The following is a 17,526-nucleotide window of genomic DNA, read 5'->3' as shown; positions in this document are numbered from 1 at the left end:
AGAAAAAAAGGGGCCGGAAGTGAAACAGGGTATAATAACTGACCCCCATGGACATTTAAAGGAATATTACAAGCATTGCTGTGTCCACAAATTTGTTAAATTAGATGAACTCTGTCAATTCTTTGAAAAATAACAACTGAAAAAACTCACACAAGAAGAAATAGGTAATGCAAATAGGCCTAAATCTATTTTAACCAAAAAGCTAATCATAAGCTTCCAAAACAGAAAGCACCGGGCACAGGTGGAGTTACTGGTAAATTCTAACAAACATTTATGAAATATTGTACTAATTGTCTTTAGTCTCTTTCAAAAAACAGAAGCAGAGGGAATATTTTACAACTCAGTCTAAGGTCAGCCTTACCATAATACCAAAACCAGACAAAGACTGAAGCTAGAAGCTAAAACTACAGACCAGTATCACTCATGACAATAGATGTGAAAATTTTCATATTAGCAGATAAAATCCAACAATGTATACAAAATAATTGTATAGCACAAACAAGTGGGATTAAGCCTGAGTACACAAACTGGTTCAATATTTGAAAATCATTTAATGTAACTCATCATCTCAACAAACAAACAAACAAAATCACACAATATATCAAAAGCTGCTTAAATTCATTTGATAAAATCCAACTTTCATTCATGATAAAAAAAAAAAATCTACCTGATGAAGACTATCTATAACAAGCCTAGAGCTGGAACTGCACTTAATGCTGAAATATTCAAAGTTTCTCTAACAATATAAGGTACAAGGCAAAGTTAACCTCTCTCACCACTCCTTTTCAGCATGTACTGGAAATTCTAGCTAATGCAATAGAAAAAAACAGAAATAAGAGGTATACAGGTTGGGATGGAAGAAATGAAACTACCTTTTACTATAGTTGACATGAACATCTATGTAGAAAATACAAAAGCGGTGATCAAAAAACTCCTGAAATTAATAAGTAATTATTTTAGCAACATAGTAAGATATAAAGTTAAGAGACAAAAATCAATTGCTTTCTTATACACCAGCAGTGAACACGAGGAATTTAAAATTAAAAACACAATACCATTTCCATAGCATCCAAAAATTGAAGTGCATAGGTATAAATATAACAAAATAAGTACAAAACTTCTTTGAGGAAAACTATAAAACTCTGATAAATGAAAATAAAGAACTAAATAACTGTAACAATGATCCATGTTCATTGATAGGAAGACTCAGTATTTTCAAAATGCCAGTTCTTTTACACTTGATCTATAGATTCAGTACAATCCCAATCAAAATCATAGCATGTTATCTTGTTGATACTGACAAATTGATTTTAAAGTTCATTCAATTCAATTCAATTTGGTCGCTCAGTCATGTCCAACTCTTTGCGACCCCATGAATCACAGCATGCCAGGCCTCCCTGTCCATCATCAACTCGCGGAGTTCACTCAAACTCATGTCCATCCAAGTCAGTGATGCCCTCCAGCCATCTCATCTTCTGTTGTCCCCTTTTCCTCCTGCCCCCAATCCCTCCTAGCATCAGAGTCTTTTCCAATGAGTCAACTCTTCACATGAGGTGGCCAAAGTACTGGAGTTTCAGCTTTAGCATCACTCCTTCCAAAGAACAATCAGAACTGGTCTCCTTCAGAATGGACTGGTTGGATCTCCTTGCAGTCCAAGGGACTCTCAAGAGTCTTCTCCAACACCACAGCTCAAAAGCATCAATTCTTCGGCGCTCAGCTTTCTTCACAGTCCAACTCCCACATCCATACATGACTACTGGAAAAACCATAGCCTTGACTAGATGGACATTTGTTGGCAAAGTAATATCTCTGCTTTTGAATATGCTATCTATGTTGGTCATAACTTTCCTTCCAAGGAGTAAGCATCTTTTAATTTCATGGCTGCAGTCACCATCTGCAGTGATTTTGGAGCCCAAAAAAATAAAGTCTGACACTGTTTTCACTGTTTCCCCATCTATTTCCCATGAAATGATGGGATCAGATGCCATGATCTTTGTTTTCTGAATGTTGAGTTTAAGCCAACTTTTTCACTCTCCTCTTTCACTTTCTTCAAGGGGCTTTTTAGTTCCACTTCACTTTCTGCCATAAGGGTGATGTCATCTGCATATCTGAGGTTATTGATATTTCTCCCAGCAATCTTAATTCCAGCTTGTGCTTCTTCCAGCCCAGCGTTTCTCATGATGTACTCTGCATAGAAGTTAAATAAACAGGGTGACAATATACAGCCTTGACATACTCCTTTTCCTATTTGGAACCAGTCTGTTGTTCCATGTCCAGTTTTAACTGTTGCTTCCTGACCTGCATATAGGTTTCTCAAGAGGCAGGTCAGGTAGTCTACTATTCCCATCTCTTGAAGAATTTTCCACAGTTTATTCTGATCCACACAGTCAAAGGCTTTGGCATAGTCAATAAAGCAGAAATAGATGTTTTTCTGGAACTCTCTTGCTTTTTCCATGATCCATCGGATGTTTGCAATTTGATCTCTGGTTCCTCTGCCTTTTCTAAAACCAGCTTGAACATCTGGAAGTTCACGGTTCACGTATTGCTGAAGCCTGGCTTGGAGAATTTTGAGCACTACTTTACCAGCGTGTGAGTTGAGTACAATTGTGCGGTAGTTTGAGCATTCTTTGGCATTGCCTTTCTTTGGGATTGGAATGAAAACTGACCTTTTCCAGTCCTGTGGCCACTGCTGAGTTTTCCAAATTTGCTGGCATATTGAGTGCAGCACTTTCATAGCATCATCATTCAGGATTTGAAATACCTCAACTGGAATGCCATCACCGCCACTAGCTTTGTTTGTAGTGATGATTTAAAGTTCATATGAAATATCAAAAGACCCAGAATAGCCAACACAATATCAGGGGAGAAGAATAAAGTCAGAGAATTGACACTTGCTGAGGTCAAGACTTAAACAAGACAATGTGATATTAGCTAAAAAAAGACATCTAAATGGAACAGAATAGAAAGCCCATAAATAGACCCACATAAGTATATATATATCAATTGTCCTTTAACAAAAGAGCAAAAGCAATACAATGGAACAGTCTTTACAACAAGGAGTGCTAGAACAATCAGACATCCACATGCAAAAAGTAAAATTAGGCACATACCTTATGTTATTTACAAATATTAATTTAAAGCACATCATAGACCAAAATATAACCCAAAAGCTATAGAATTCATAGTAGATAACATAGTAGAAAATCTAGATGATCTTGGGAATGGCAATCACTTTTTAGATAAAAACACCACAGGCAAAATCTATGAAAGAGTTAATTGACAAGCTAGACTTCACTAAAATAAAAAATTTCTGCTTTGCAAAAGACACTGTCAAGAGAAGGAAAAAACAAGCCAAAGATAGGGATAAAATATTTGCAGAAAACATATCTAATAAAAGAAAATCTTCCAGAATATATAAAGAAATCATAATGCTAAACAAAAAGTAGATACGCTACGCTACGCTAAGTCACTTCAGTCGTGTCCGACTCTGTGTGACCCCATAGATGGCAGCCCACCAGGCTCCCCCGTCCCTGGGATTCTCCAGGCAAGAACACTGGAGTGGGTTGCCATTTCCTTCTCCAATGCATGAAAGTGAAAAGTGAAAGTGAAGGTGCTCAGTTGTGTCTGACTCTTAGCGACACCATGGATTGCAGCCTACCAGGCTCCTCCGTCCATGGGATTTTCCAGGCAAGAGTACTGGAGTGGGGTGCCATTGCCTTCTCCAAAAAAGTAGATAAGAAACCTGCTTAAGAACTGGGCAAAAATTTAAACATACACTCCATAGAAGCAGAAAGACAGGGGTCAAATTATATTCTTCTGGCATCAGGTCCCCGATCCAAGTGCAGAATAAGGCCCTGAATGATTTCGATACCCTGGAATGAAGTAGCTATTATTCTTGGTTTAAATAAGATTTCTGTCTCCAGCAGAGTGTGAATAATAAAACAGATTCAGTTGCCATTGGCATATATTGTAACCTCCAGGAAAGGAGCTCTAGGGAAGACCTTCAAGGTCAACACAATACAGAAGTAAATAACCTGAGTCCTTGGTGATGGACTGGAACACTCTCTCCTTCAGATGCCTAGGCAGATGAGATAATTTCCTTATAGTTAACACTAGTTTGAGATAAGACTTTTTACAGTCAAAACTTCCTAATTAATATATGTCCCCCAAATATTGCTAATATGTACATATTTCCAGGTACCAGTTCATGCTGAATGTAATAAAGCATGATGTTTCCTATGCCTTAGGAATATTAACAATTAATGAGTAATTCTTTTTATCTGTGGAAACTTCATTCAGTATATAAAAGTAATATAAATGAGAACATATTATATTTTGCAATCATCTAGAATTATTGATTAAACTAACTTCATCCAACAGGGAGCATAAGTAGGAAAATAGTTCTATACATTGTTTAAAAAGTCCTCAGATTTTCTCTATCCTCTTTTCAAAGAAAACTCATTTTCAGTGTTACCATACAAACTAAGATGCAAATGTCACATGTTTAGCATAAATAGGATTTCCATTTTACCAGGAACAGAAATTTCATGCAAAGTAGACAGCATTTTCATGGTAACCAAATCTCAGCCATTAGAAATATACTTTGGAAAGGAAAATTTCCAAGTTGACTAGGATCTTATATCCAAAGCATATGAGAGGAAGACAGTCTTGTCTCTCTAGGGACATTTTCTTCTTCTATGGCCTATCCTGGCCTCACTGATGTTCCAAGTTGACAACATTCTCAGGTCACATCTGAGTAGATTAGAATTTTGGAAGCTGGAAGCAAATTTCAAGTAGGAAACTACTGGCCCATTCACTCCTTCCTTATAAACCTCCAACTTTTATTAGGGTGACAGAGTAGGTTGAATTGTGTCTCATGCCAAAAGGTATACCCAAGAGCTAACCCCTGGTATCCGTAAATGTGTTCTTATTTGGAAAAGGGGTCTATGCAAATGTAGGATTCGGGTGGAATCTAAATATTATGACTGGTTGTCCTTAGGAGAGAGAGGAAGAATCAACATACAGAAAGAAGAAGACCATGAGAACCAGGAGGCAGGGATAGGGGTTACTACTTCTACCATTAAAGGACTATCAGGGAGTACCAGAAGGTGGAAGAGGCAAGAAAGAATTCTGTAGAGCCTTCAGAGAGAGTGTATTCCTACTGATCCCTTCATTTCAGACTTCTAGACTCCAGAACTGTGAGGAATAAATTTCTGTTTCTTGAAGGCAGTAAATCTTTGATAATTTCTTACAGCAGTCCTGGAAAACTAATACAGATGTTTCTATTATTGAAAAAATAATTAACAAACACTTTTTAGTTAAAACAATGAAATTTTACGTGAAAAGCTTCATGAATTTTTACTAACTGCATACATTCCTATAACACACCCTAGACCAAGAAGCAGACACAATCTACTCCCCAGAAGACAACCTCAAGCTACTCCTAGTTACAACCTCACAGTCTCCCACTTTTTTGTACTTTTATGTACAAACTCATAAAGAACATAAATTTAGTTTCTTTCTTTCACATCCAGTTTTCAAGATTCATCTATATGTTTACATATAATTGTAGCTCATTTATCCTCACTGCTATACTATACAGCCATGGAAGCCTGTCTTTTGGCAGTAGGGTGAATGAGCTGTGCATTATCCAGTTGTTTTATTTCTCTTGCATAATCTTAAATGTCCCCTTCTTCCTTTTTCTTTAGCCACTCAGCTTCTCTAGGGCATTCTTCCATTCTTTGTTTCTCTCCTCTTTCAAAAGCAATCCTCAGGAGACAGACATCTCAAACTGTGTATTTTCAACTTTCTTCCTTCCTTGCTATGACCTGCTAGGATTCTTGTTCAATATTTTCACATTTAGAATGACTATTTTTTCTTCATAAAGTAATTTTAGTCAAGTCTTAAGTCCTCATTCCATAATTAAGTCTTCCATAAAATTTTTCCAGGAAGCTCTCATGATATTGTCAGGACCACCACGAATCTCCATAAGGGGACAGAGCAGAGTTGATTCTCTTCATTGCTTACTGATTCACTTCCTTTAATATTCTTTGTAATAAACCAGTAATCTACTGACTACACACATCTTCTGAGTTTTGTGAGCCAATCTAGCAAATTAATCTAATTCAAGCAGGGGTTTGTTGGAATCTCCAATTTATAGCCAATAAGTCAAAAGCACATGTAACAACCTGAGCTTACAACTGGCATCTGAAGTGGGGGTAGTCTTGTGGGACTGAGCCCTTAACCTATGAAATCTGATGCCATCTTCAGGATGGTAAGGGCAGAGTTGAGACAATTGCTTGGTGAGGTTGGGAAGACTCCCATACATCAGAATTTGGTGTCAGAATCAATAAATACACATCTACAAGATTACTCATAGTACTATTGTTTGTAGTTGCAAGATATCAGAAACAAATGAACATATACACAGAACCTGTTGGATTAACTCTGGTACATTCAGGCAATGGAGTACTAAAAAGGTGTGAAAAAGAATGAGAAACAATTTCACAGTTGGATGCAGTGATTTCTTACATATGATAAAAGCATTGTGCAAACTATATTTTATATAAGGAATATGGAAAATTTAATATTCACGTGCTTATTTTTTCAAAAATAAAATTAGGAGGAAAAATGCAGAAATGAATGAGATTGATAATTTATAGGGAGAAATTCAAAATGAGATAGAAGTTATGGAAGTGAAAAATATATTCTCAGTATGCTTTTTGGGTAATTTTGACACTTGAAATGATGTTAATATTTTACATTAAACATATAAAATAAAGGCTGGGGAAAAAACCTAAAACAGACTCATTAAGAAACAAATCTCACTTTTTCAAATGAATATAAACATGCTAAAGGAAAAGAAAGAGAACTTACCAAAGTAACTTTGGAACACAGTAGTATTTAGACTTTGTGCCCTGATACAGTCATGTATTAAAAAGCATATTAAAAAGCAGAGACATAACTTTGCCAATAAAGGTCCATCTAGTCAAAGCTATAGTTTTTCCAGCAGTCATGTATGCCTGTGAGAGTTGGACTATAAAGAAAGCTGAGTGCCAAAGAATTGATGCTTTTGAACTGTGGTCTTGGAGAAGACTCTTTTTTTTTTTTTTTTTCTTTTTGGAGAAGACTCTTGAGAGTCCCTTGGACTGCAAGATCCAACCAGTCAATCCTAAAGGAAATCGATCTTGAATATTCATTGGAAGGACTGATGCTGAAGCTGAAACTCCAATCCTTTGTCCACCTGATGCGAAGAAATGACTCATTGGAAAAGACACTGATTGAGGGATCTTTTGATTTGAGGGCGGGAGAAGGGGATGACAGAGGATGAGATGGTTGGATGGCATCATTGACTCAATGGACATGAGTTTCACCAAGCTCTGGAAGTTGGTGACGGACTGGGAAGCCTGGAGTCCTGCAGTCCATGGGGTCGCAAAGAGTTGGACACGACTGAGCTACTGAACTGAACTGAAAGAAAATAAAGAAAAGTGAAGTTGCTCAGTCGTGTTCAACTCTTTGCGACTCCATGGACTGTAGCCTACCAGGTTCCTCTGTCTATGGGATTTTCCAGGCAAGAGTACTTGAGGGGTTGCCTTTCCCTTCTCTAGGGGATCTTCCCCACCCAGGGATTGAACCTGGGTCTCCTGCATTGCAGGCAAGACACCTTACTGTCTGAGCCGCCAGGGAAGCTGAACTGAACTGATAGTCATATATGAGCTGCAACAAAGTACTTAACTGTAGTTAATAGTGTCTTCTTCCTCCCTTCCTTACTTCCTTTCCTCCCCTCCTTCTCTCTCCTTCTTCTTTCCTTTCTCCCTTCATTCCTTCTTTCTTTTTTCATTCTTTCTTTCCCTCTCTCTCTTCCTTTCTTCCCCCTTTCTCTTCCTTCTAGAAGTGGTATGAGTTAACAAATCTGAAACTAACTTCAGTGTATATTAGAAAGAAGAAAGTGAAAGTAGCTCAGTTGTGTCCAACTCTTTGCAACCTCATGGACTATAGCCTGCCAGGCTCCTCCATCCATGGGATTTTCCAGGCAAGAATACTAGGGTGGGTTGCCATTCCTTCTACAGGGGATTTTCCTGACCCAGGAATTAAACCCAGGTTTCCTGTATTGCAGGCAGACTCTACTGCCTGAGACACCACGGAAATACTCAGTGAATGTTCAGTTCAGCTCAGTCCAGTCGCTCAGTCATGTCTGGCTCTTTGCGACCCCATGGACTGCAGCATGACAGCCTTCCCTGTCCATCACCAACTCTTGGAGCCTACTCAAACTTATGTCCATCAAGTCGGTGATGCCATCCAACCATCTCATTCTCTGTTGTCCCCTTCTCCTTCCACCTTTAATCTTTCTAAGCATCAAGGTCTTTCCCAATGAGTCAGTTCTTCGCATCAGGTGGCCAAAGTATTGGAGTTTCAGCTTCAGCATCAGTCCTTCCAATGAATATTGAGGACTGATTTCCTTTGGGATTGACTAGTTGGATCTCCTTGCAGTCCAAGGGACTCTTGAGATTCTTCTCCAACTCCACAGTTCAAAAGCATCAATTTTTTGGCGCTCAGCTTTCTTTTTGGTCCAACTCTCACATCCATACATGACTACTGGAAAAACCATAGCTTTGACTAGATGGACCTTTGTTGGTAAAGTAATGTCTCTGTTTTTTAATATGCTGTTTAGGTTGGTCATAGCTTCTCTTCCAAGGAGCAAGTGTCTTTTAATTTCATGGCTGCAGTCACCATCTGCAGTGATTTTGGAGCCCACCAAAATAAAGTCTGTCAATACTGGATTGGGTAGTCTTTCCCTTCTCCAGGGGAGCTTCCCAACCCAGGTATCAAACTCAGGTCTCCCTCACTACAGGTGGATTCTTTACTAGCTGAGCCAAAAGGGAAGCCCTAGAATACTGGAGTGGGTAGCCCTTCCCTTCTCCGGGGGATCTTCCCAACTCAGGGACTGAAACCAAGTCTCCCACACTGCAGGTGGATTCTTTACCAAATGAGCTACCAGGGAAGCCCTCAGTGTATATTAGGACTGAATAAATGACTATATAAACTGAATAAAGCAAGATCCACATTTTTCATGGTTAAAGAGAGGATTTGCAACATGGCAAAAAGGAAGACTGTAGTTTTGAATTGCAGTAGAGACACAAACATAGACACATCATACATTACAAATAGAGAGATACATAGACGCAGAGAGGGAGAAAGAAGTAAGTAGCTGTGCGTAATGTTTATATCCAACCAAATCTTGGTTTTCAAATACCCTTTTTCCCTCAAATAAATGAAGATTTCTTGGATAAATAGTGAACCCAAGGCTGGATGAGGAAAACACAAAGCAAGCCTGAAATGTTTTGGTTTGTGAGAACATAAGGAGACATGAAGGAAGAACGGGGCCATGTCAAAAGGACACAGGAGACAATTTGAAGTTCTCACTTGACAAATCTAGAGAAATGTAGGCATTAAAATAAATAAGAGAAATACTATAATAATATTTCTTTGAGTGTGTGTGTGTGTGTGTGTGTGTGTGTGTGTGTGTGTGTGTGAAGAACTATCAATGCTTCAGGGAATTCAAGTAAAATACAAAGAGAAATTTTGTTTAGAGGCTTATCCACCAATGATATCTTTATAATCAATAGTCTCCAAACTGTTTTTGGCCTAGGGTTGGGTGGGAGAAACCACTGCAAGGGAAGGAAAGTGCCTGAGCCACTCAATTTGTGTATGGGATTAAAATCTCATTGAAAATTGACATTACCTGAGACATAGTCAAAATCTTTTTGTAAGATTTTAGTTATGTTCAATAACACAGTTAAAAACACTGCAAGAAAGCAGTGTAAGAGAAACAGATCTTGAGGAATTTCATTACTAGGCTACCTTTTTGTGATATCCATTTCTCCCCAAGCCTGTCATGGAGTTCTAAGAAGTTTTACTTTCTCCTAGCACTTTAATAGCTTCAGTACCCTCAAAGAGGCTTGGTTAAGCTTGCTGTTTCCAAGAATTAGGATAAATGAGTGTCCACAGGGATAGAGGATGGTGGTTGTCATACCAAAAATAAATAGCAGTTTGTTTTCAGGCACTGTCACACTTAATATTTGTATGGCAGTGCCTACAAAATACAGGATAAAGAGGATGATAAAAGACACCAAAATCTTCATTGCTTTGATGTGTGCTTCTGTACTGGGGTCTCTGAATCCTGTGGCATTCAATTGCATCCTCCTGTTGTGCCTCCAAAGGGAAGTGATTATTAAGAAACATGTAATCAGGCATAGTACAAAGACAAGAAATGTTCCAAGATTGAACAAAATCTGATTTATAAAGTATTCACTTTTCTGCATGGTGACCAACCCGGTTGTGCTTCTGTTCTTCATAATATTATTAATAAAAGGCATTGTAATGTTTGGAAAAGTAAATAACCATGAAATGGGCAAACATCCCATTAGAAGAAGAAGAATCTCAGTAATGTGACCCTTCAGCCAGAGAAAAATGCAGTGGGAAAAGTTGGCTATTTTCAGGAAGTAGAAGATGCTGAGGCTAGTGGTAAACCAGACACTTGATTGATTCATAATTATCCATAAGTAAGCTATATATTGACTTAGATTACCAGACAAATACATATCTGGAGAAAACACCCTCACATATGCATCTGTAGTTATTATCCATATCAGACAAAATCTGGAAGAGGCTAAGCCAGTGAGAATAAGGCTGAGTGTAGAGATCTTCTTATTTTTCACACAGTTAATGCAGTTTACTAGTCCAATAAACCCATTCCCTAAAACCCCCAATACTGACTCATTAACTGCTACAAAAAGGAGGAGGCCTTCTACTATACTCAGCATGTCTGCCAATCCTTAATCGTATTCCTGTTTCATTAATTTTCTTTTTTTTTTGTTTGTTTGTTTCATTAATTTTCAATTACCTGCTGCAGAAAAAGGCAGATATTGCTGCTTTGTGGTAGAATGATTTTCTTCTCTTTCATTTCATAAAGACTTAAAAGCACACCAATTGCTGCCTTGACATGGAATCCAAAACAGCTTGACAGAGACCCCTCCAGTTATGTCTATAAAATTTAGTTAATCAGTGTGTGTCCTGACCTAATGCCTACCCACAATTTGTTAAGATGCAAATAAATGTTTCTGTTTCCTGAAATCTACTTGTCCTCCTGAGACTATTTTGCATAGTTACCCTGGATTGTGCAGTAGGAGTGCCAAACACATTCCTACAGAAATCAGAGCAGAATAAATAATTGAAATTTTCAGTGTCACCTTTGATGTCATTTATATTGTGTTAATAATGACAAAAAAGATATATAGAGCAAAAACAGTGTGTAGATGAGATGGATGAATTTAGCCATTGTAGACACAAGTTGCTTCTTTGAAAACATCAAGAAAGTTGATTAGCGTGACCAAAGCCTCATGCTAACTAACAGGCTTCCCAGGTGGCTTAGTGATAAAAAATGTGCCTGGCAATGTAGGAGACTCAGAATACATGGGCTTGATCCCTGGGTTGTGAAGATCCCCTGAAGAAGGAAATGGGTGCCCACTCCAGTATTCTTGCCTGGAGAAATCCATGGACAGCTGAGCCTGGAGGGTTACAGTCCATGGGGACACAAAGAGTCAGACTTAACAACTGAGCACACACTTAAGTGTGCTAAGAATAAAAAAAAAAAAAATGCCAGAAGTGAAATGTGGTATCATAACTGGTCCCATGGACTTTTAAAGGACAATTACGAGCAATTTATGTCCCCATTTTGAAAAACTAGATGAAATGTATCAATTCTTTGAAAAACACCAGTTGTCAAAACTCACACAAGAAGAAATAGAAATGTGAATAGGCCTACATTTGCTATTAAAATAAGGGTTGATTAATAAACTTCAAATTCAGAAAACAACAGGCCCAGGTGGAGTCACTAGTAAATCATCATAAACCTTAAAGAAATATTATAGTAATTCTCTCCAGTCTCTTTCAAAGGATAGAAGCAGAGGGAATGATTTCCAACTCATTCTAAGTTCAGTATTGTCCTAATACCAAAATCAGACATAGACATTACTGGAAGATAAAACTACAGACCAATATCTCTCATGACCACAGATGTGAAAATTCTCACTGCAATACAACATTAATCCAAAAATGTATAAAAAATATATCGCACAAACCACTGGTATTTAGGCTGAATATACAAACCGGTTCAACATTTGAAAATAAAACTGGCCCAGTTTTTAACTAGGTTGAGTATCATGAATTCTTTTTATACTCTGGATAATAGTTGTTTATGTCTTTTGCAAATATTTTACCCAGTCTGTGGCTTGTCTTTTCTTTTTCTTGACTGTGTCTCTTGCAAAGCAGAGAGAAAAAAAAAAAAATCCAGTTACCATTGGCAATTATCTTGTAACCCCCAAAGAGAGGAGGTCTAGGATGAAGGCCAATAAAATAGAGGCAAATAACCTGAGCCCTTGGTCGTGGACTGGAACCTTCTCCCCTTTAGATACCTAGGTAAGTGAAAAAATTAATTTCCTTATAGATTACACTAGTTTGAGACAAGATATTTTTTAACTTATTTTTTTATTGCAGGATAATTGCTTTACAGAATTTTGCTGTTTTCTGCCAAACCTCAGCATGAATCAGCCATAGGTATACATATATCCCCTCCCTTTTGAACCTCCCTCCCATCTCCCTCCCCATCCCACCCCTCTAGGTTGATACAGAGCCTCTGTTTGAGTTTCCTGAGCTGTACAGCAAATTCCCATTGGCTATCTATTTTGAAAATGGTAATATAAGTTTCCACGTTATTCTTTCCATACACCTCACCCTCTCCTCTCCTCTTCTCATGTCCTGAAGTCTATTCTCTGTCTGTTTCTCCTTTGCTGCCCTGCAAATCAGTTCTTCAGTACCATTTTTCTAGATTCCATATATGTGTATTAGAATATGACATTTATCTTTCTCTTTTCTGACTCACTTCACTCTGTATAATAGGTTCTAGGTTCATCCACCTCATTAGATCTGACTCAAATGCATTCATTTTTATGGTTGAGTAATATTCCACTGGAGAAGGGAATGGCAAACCACTTCAGTATTCTTGCCTTGAGAACCCCATGAACAGTATGAAAAGGCAAAATGATAGGATACTGAAAGAGGAACTCCCCAGGTCAGTAGGTGCCCAATATGCTACTGGAGATCAGTGGAGAAATAACTCCAGAAAGAATGAAGGGATGGAGCCAAAGCAAAAAGAGTACCCAGCTGTGGATGAGACTGGTGATAAAAGCAAGGTCCGATGCTGTAAAGAGCAATATTGCATAGGAACCTGGGATGTCACGTCCATGAATCAAGGCAAATTGGAAGTGGTCAAACAGGAGATGGCAAGAGTGAAAGTTGACATTCTAGGAATCAGCAAACTGAAATGGACTGGAATGGGTGAATTTAACTCAGATGACCATTATATCTACTACTTCGGGCAGGAATTCCTCAGAAGAAATGGAGTAGCCATCATGGTCAACAAAATAGTCCAAAATGCAATACTTGGATGCAATCTCAAAAATGACAGAATGACCTCTGTTCATTTCCAAGGCAAACCATTCACTATCACAGTAATCCAAGTCTATGCCCCAACCAGTAATGCTGAAGAAGCTGAAGTTGAACGGTTCTATGAAGACCTACAAGACCTATTAGAACTAACACCCAAAAAAGATGTCCTTTTCATTATAGAGGACTGGAATGCAAAAGTAGGAAGTCAAGAAACACCTGGAGTAACAGGCAAATTTGGCCTTGGAATACGGAATGAAGCAGGGCAAAGACTAATAGAGTTTTGCCAAGAAAATGCACTGGTCATAACAAACACCCTCTTCCAAGAACACAAGAGAAGACTCTATACATGGACATCACCAGATGGTCAACACCGAAATCAGATTGATTATATTCTTTGCAGCCAAAGATGGAGAAGCTCTATACAATCAGCAAAAACAAGACCAGGAGCTGACTGTGGCTCAGATCATGAACTCCTTATTGCCAAATTCAGACTGAAATTGAAGAAAGTAGGGAAAACCACTAGACCATTCAGGTATGACCTAAATCAAATCCCTTATGATTATACAGTGGAAGTGAGAAATAGATTTAAGGGCCTAGATCTGATAGATAGAGTGCCTGATGAACTATGGAATGAGGTTCGTGACATTGTACAGGATACAGGGATCAAGACCATCCCCATAGAAAAGAAATGCAAAAAAGCAAAATGGCTGTCTGGGGAGGCCTTACAAATAGCTGTGAAAAGAAGTGAAGTGAAAAGCAAACGAGAAAAGGAAAGATATAAGCATCTGAATGCAGAGTTCCAAAGAATAGCAAGAAGACATAAGAAAGCCTTCCTTAGCGATCAATGCAAAGAAATAGAGGAAAACAACAGAATGGGAAAGACTAGAGATCTCTTCAAGAAAATTAGAGATACAAAGGGAACATTTCATGCAAAGATGGGCTACGGTAAAGGACAGAAATGGTATGGACCTAACAGAAGCAGAAGATATTAAGAAGAGGTGGCAAGAATACACAGAAGAACTGTACAAAAAAGATCTTCATGACCCAGATAATCACGATGGTGTGATCACTGACCTAGAGCCAGACATTCTGGAATGTGAAGTCAAGTTGGGCTTAGAAAGCATCACTACGAACAAAGCTAGTGGAGGTGATGGAATTCCAGTTGAGCTATTTCAAATCCTGAAAGAGGATGCTGTAAAAGTGCTGCACTCAATATGCCAACAAATTTAGAAAACTCAGCAGTGACCACAGGACTGGAAAAGGTCAGTTTCATTCCAATCCCAAAGAAAGGCAATGCCAAAGAATGCTCAAACTACCGCACAATTGCACTCATCTCACACGCTAGTAAAGTAATGTTCAACATTCTCCAAGCCAGGCTTCAGCAATATGTGAACCATGAACTTCTAGACGTTCGAGGTGGTTTTAGAAAAGGCAGAGGAATCAAAGATCAAATTGCAAACATCCGCTGGATCATGGACAAAGCAAGAGAGTTCCAGAAAAACATCTATTTCTGCTTTATTGACTATGCCATAGCCTTTGACTGTGTGGATCACAGTAAACTGTGGAAAATTCTGAAAGAGATGGGAATACTAGAGCATTTGATCTGCCTCTTGAGAAATTTGTATGCAGGTCAGGAAGCAACAGTTAGAACTGGACATGGAACAATAGACTGGTTTCAAATAGGAAAAGGAGTATGTCAAGGGTGTATATTGTCACCCTGCTTATTTAACTTATATGCAGAGTACATCATGAGAAACGCTGGACTGGAAGAAGCACAAGCTGGAATCAAGATTGCCAAGAGAAATATCAATCACCTCAGATATGCAGATGACACCACCCTTATGGCAGAAAGTGAAGAGGAGCTAAAAAGCCTCTTGATGAAAGTGAAAGAGGAGAGTGAAAAAGTTGGCTTAAAGCTCAACATTCAGAAAACGAAGATCATGGCATCTGGTCCCATCACTTCATGGGAAATAAATGGGGAAACAGTGTCAGACTTTATTTTTTTGGGCTCCAAAATCACTGCAGATGGTGACTGTAGCCATGAAATTAAAAGACGCTTACTCCTTGGAAGGAAAGTTATGACTAACCTAGATAGCATATTCAAAAGCAGAGACATTACTTTGCCAACAAAGGTTCGTCTAGTCAAGTCTATGGTTTTTCCTGTGGTCATGTATGGATGTGAGAATTGGACTGTGAAGAAGGCTGAGCGCTAAAGAATTGATGCTTTTGAACTGTTGTGTTGGAGAAGACTCTTGAGAGTCCCTTGGACTGCAAGGAGATCCAACCAGTCCATTCTAAAGGAGATCAGCCCTGGGATTTCTTTGGAAGGAATGATGCTAAAGCTGAAACTCCAGTACTTTGGCCACCTCATGCGAAGAGTTGACTCATTGGAAAAGACTCTGATGTTGGGAGGGATTGGGGGCAGGAGGAGAAGGGGACGACAGAGGATGAGATGGCTGGATGGCATCACTGACTTGATGGATGTGAGTCTGGGTAAACTCCGGGAGTTGGTAATGGACAGGGAGGCCTGGCGTGCTGCGATTCATGGGGTCGCAAAGAGTCGGACACGACTAAGCGATTGAACTGAACTGAATATTCCATTGTGTATGTGTACCACAACTTCTTTATCCATTCATCTGTCAATGGATATCTAAGTTGCTTCCATGTTCTAGCTATTGTAAATAGTGCTGCAGTGAACAATAGGATACATGTGTTTTTCAATTTTGGTTTCCTCAGGTTATATGTCAAGGAATGGGATTGCTGGGTCATGTGGTGGTTTTATTCTTAGTTTTTTAAGGAATTTCCATATCGTCTTCCATAGTGACTGTATCAATTTCATTCCCACCCACAGTGCAAAAGCATTCCCTTTTGTCCAACAAAAAGGAATTCCTTTTCCAGCATTTATTGTTCGTAAACTTTTTGATGATGGCTATTCTGACCAATGTGAGGTAAATCTCATTATAGTTTTGATTTCAGTTCAGTTTAGTCACTTAGTCATGTCCTACTCTTTGTGACCCCATGAACCACAGCACACCAGGCCTCCCTGTCCATCACCAACTGCCAGAGTCTACCCAACCACATGTCCATTGATTCGGTGATGCCATCCAACCATCTCATTCTCTTTCACCCTCTTCTCCTCCTGCCCTCAATCTTTCCCAGCATCAGGGTCTTTTCAAATGAGTCAGCTCTTTGCATCAGGTGGCCAAAGTAATATTTCTGGGTATTTGGGGACATTAAGGGTGAGGATTAGGTTTTTTTTATAAGCTGATAACTGACCAATATTTTGGTATACCTTTGGATTAGAAAAAGAATGTGGATAAATTTGATGGTGTTAATTAAACTGCAGCTCCATGCCTAAAAATTCTCTTTTATTTTAAAAAAAAATTATTTATTTTTAATTGAAGGATCATCATTGCTTTACAATATTGATTTGGTTTCTGCCATACATCAACATGAATTATTCATAGGTATATGTATGTATGGGCTTCCCTCGTAACTCAGCTGTTAAAGAATCAACCTGCAATGCATAAGACCCTGGTTCAATTCCTGGGTCAGGAAGATCCCCTGGAGAAGGGATAGGCTACTTACTCCAGTATTCTCGCCTGAATAATTCAGAGGAGCCTGGCAGGCTACAGTCTATAGCATTGGAAAGAGCCAGACATGACTGGGTGACTAAGCACAGCACAGCACATACATTTGTCCCCTCCCACCTCCAACCCTTTCCCACCTCTCTAGGTTGTCAAAGAGCCCCAATTTGAGTTCCCTGAGTCATACAGCAGATTTCCATTGGCTATCTGTTTTACAGATGGCAGTGTATATGCTTCCATCCTACTCTCTCCATTCATCTTATCCTCTCCTTCCTCCCTACTGCCCATGTCCATAAGTCTGTTCTCTATGTCCCTATCTCCACTGCTGCCTTGCAATTAGGTTCGTCAGTACCATCTTTCTAGATTCCATATATATGTGTTAATATATGATATTTGTTTTCTCTTTCTGACTTAATTCATTCTGTATAATAGG

General features: G+C 38.8%; 1 protein-coding gene across 1 annotated transcript; it reads right to left on the bottom strand.

Annotated features, from left to right (window-relative positions):
• Window positions 1-9,923: 9,923 nt before the first annotated feature.
• LOC109558817 (taste receptor type 2 member 10-like) lies at window positions 9,924-10,889 on the bottom strand. The gene has a single exon (XM_019960134.2). It carries the CDS (start codon window positions 10,821-10,823, stop codon window positions 9,924-9,926), a length of 900 nt encoding a protein of 299 aa, XP_019815693.1. The 5' UTR covers window positions 10,824-10,889.
• Window positions 10,890-17,526: the final 6,637 nt, after the last annotated feature.

This window comes from Bos indicus, chromosome 5 (assembly GCF_029378745.1).
Source record: "Bos indicus isolate NIAB-ARS_2022 breed Sahiwal x Tharparkar chromosome 5, NIAB-ARS_B.indTharparkar_mat_pri_1.0, whole genome shotgun sequence".
In the NCBI taxonomy this organism is placed as follows: domain Eukaryota; kingdom Metazoa; phylum Chordata; class Mammalia; order Artiodactyla; family Bovidae; genus Bos; species Bos indicus.
The sequence above is the reverse complement of the archived record's forward strand: the minus strand, read 5'-3'. Positions and strand labels throughout refer to the sequence as shown.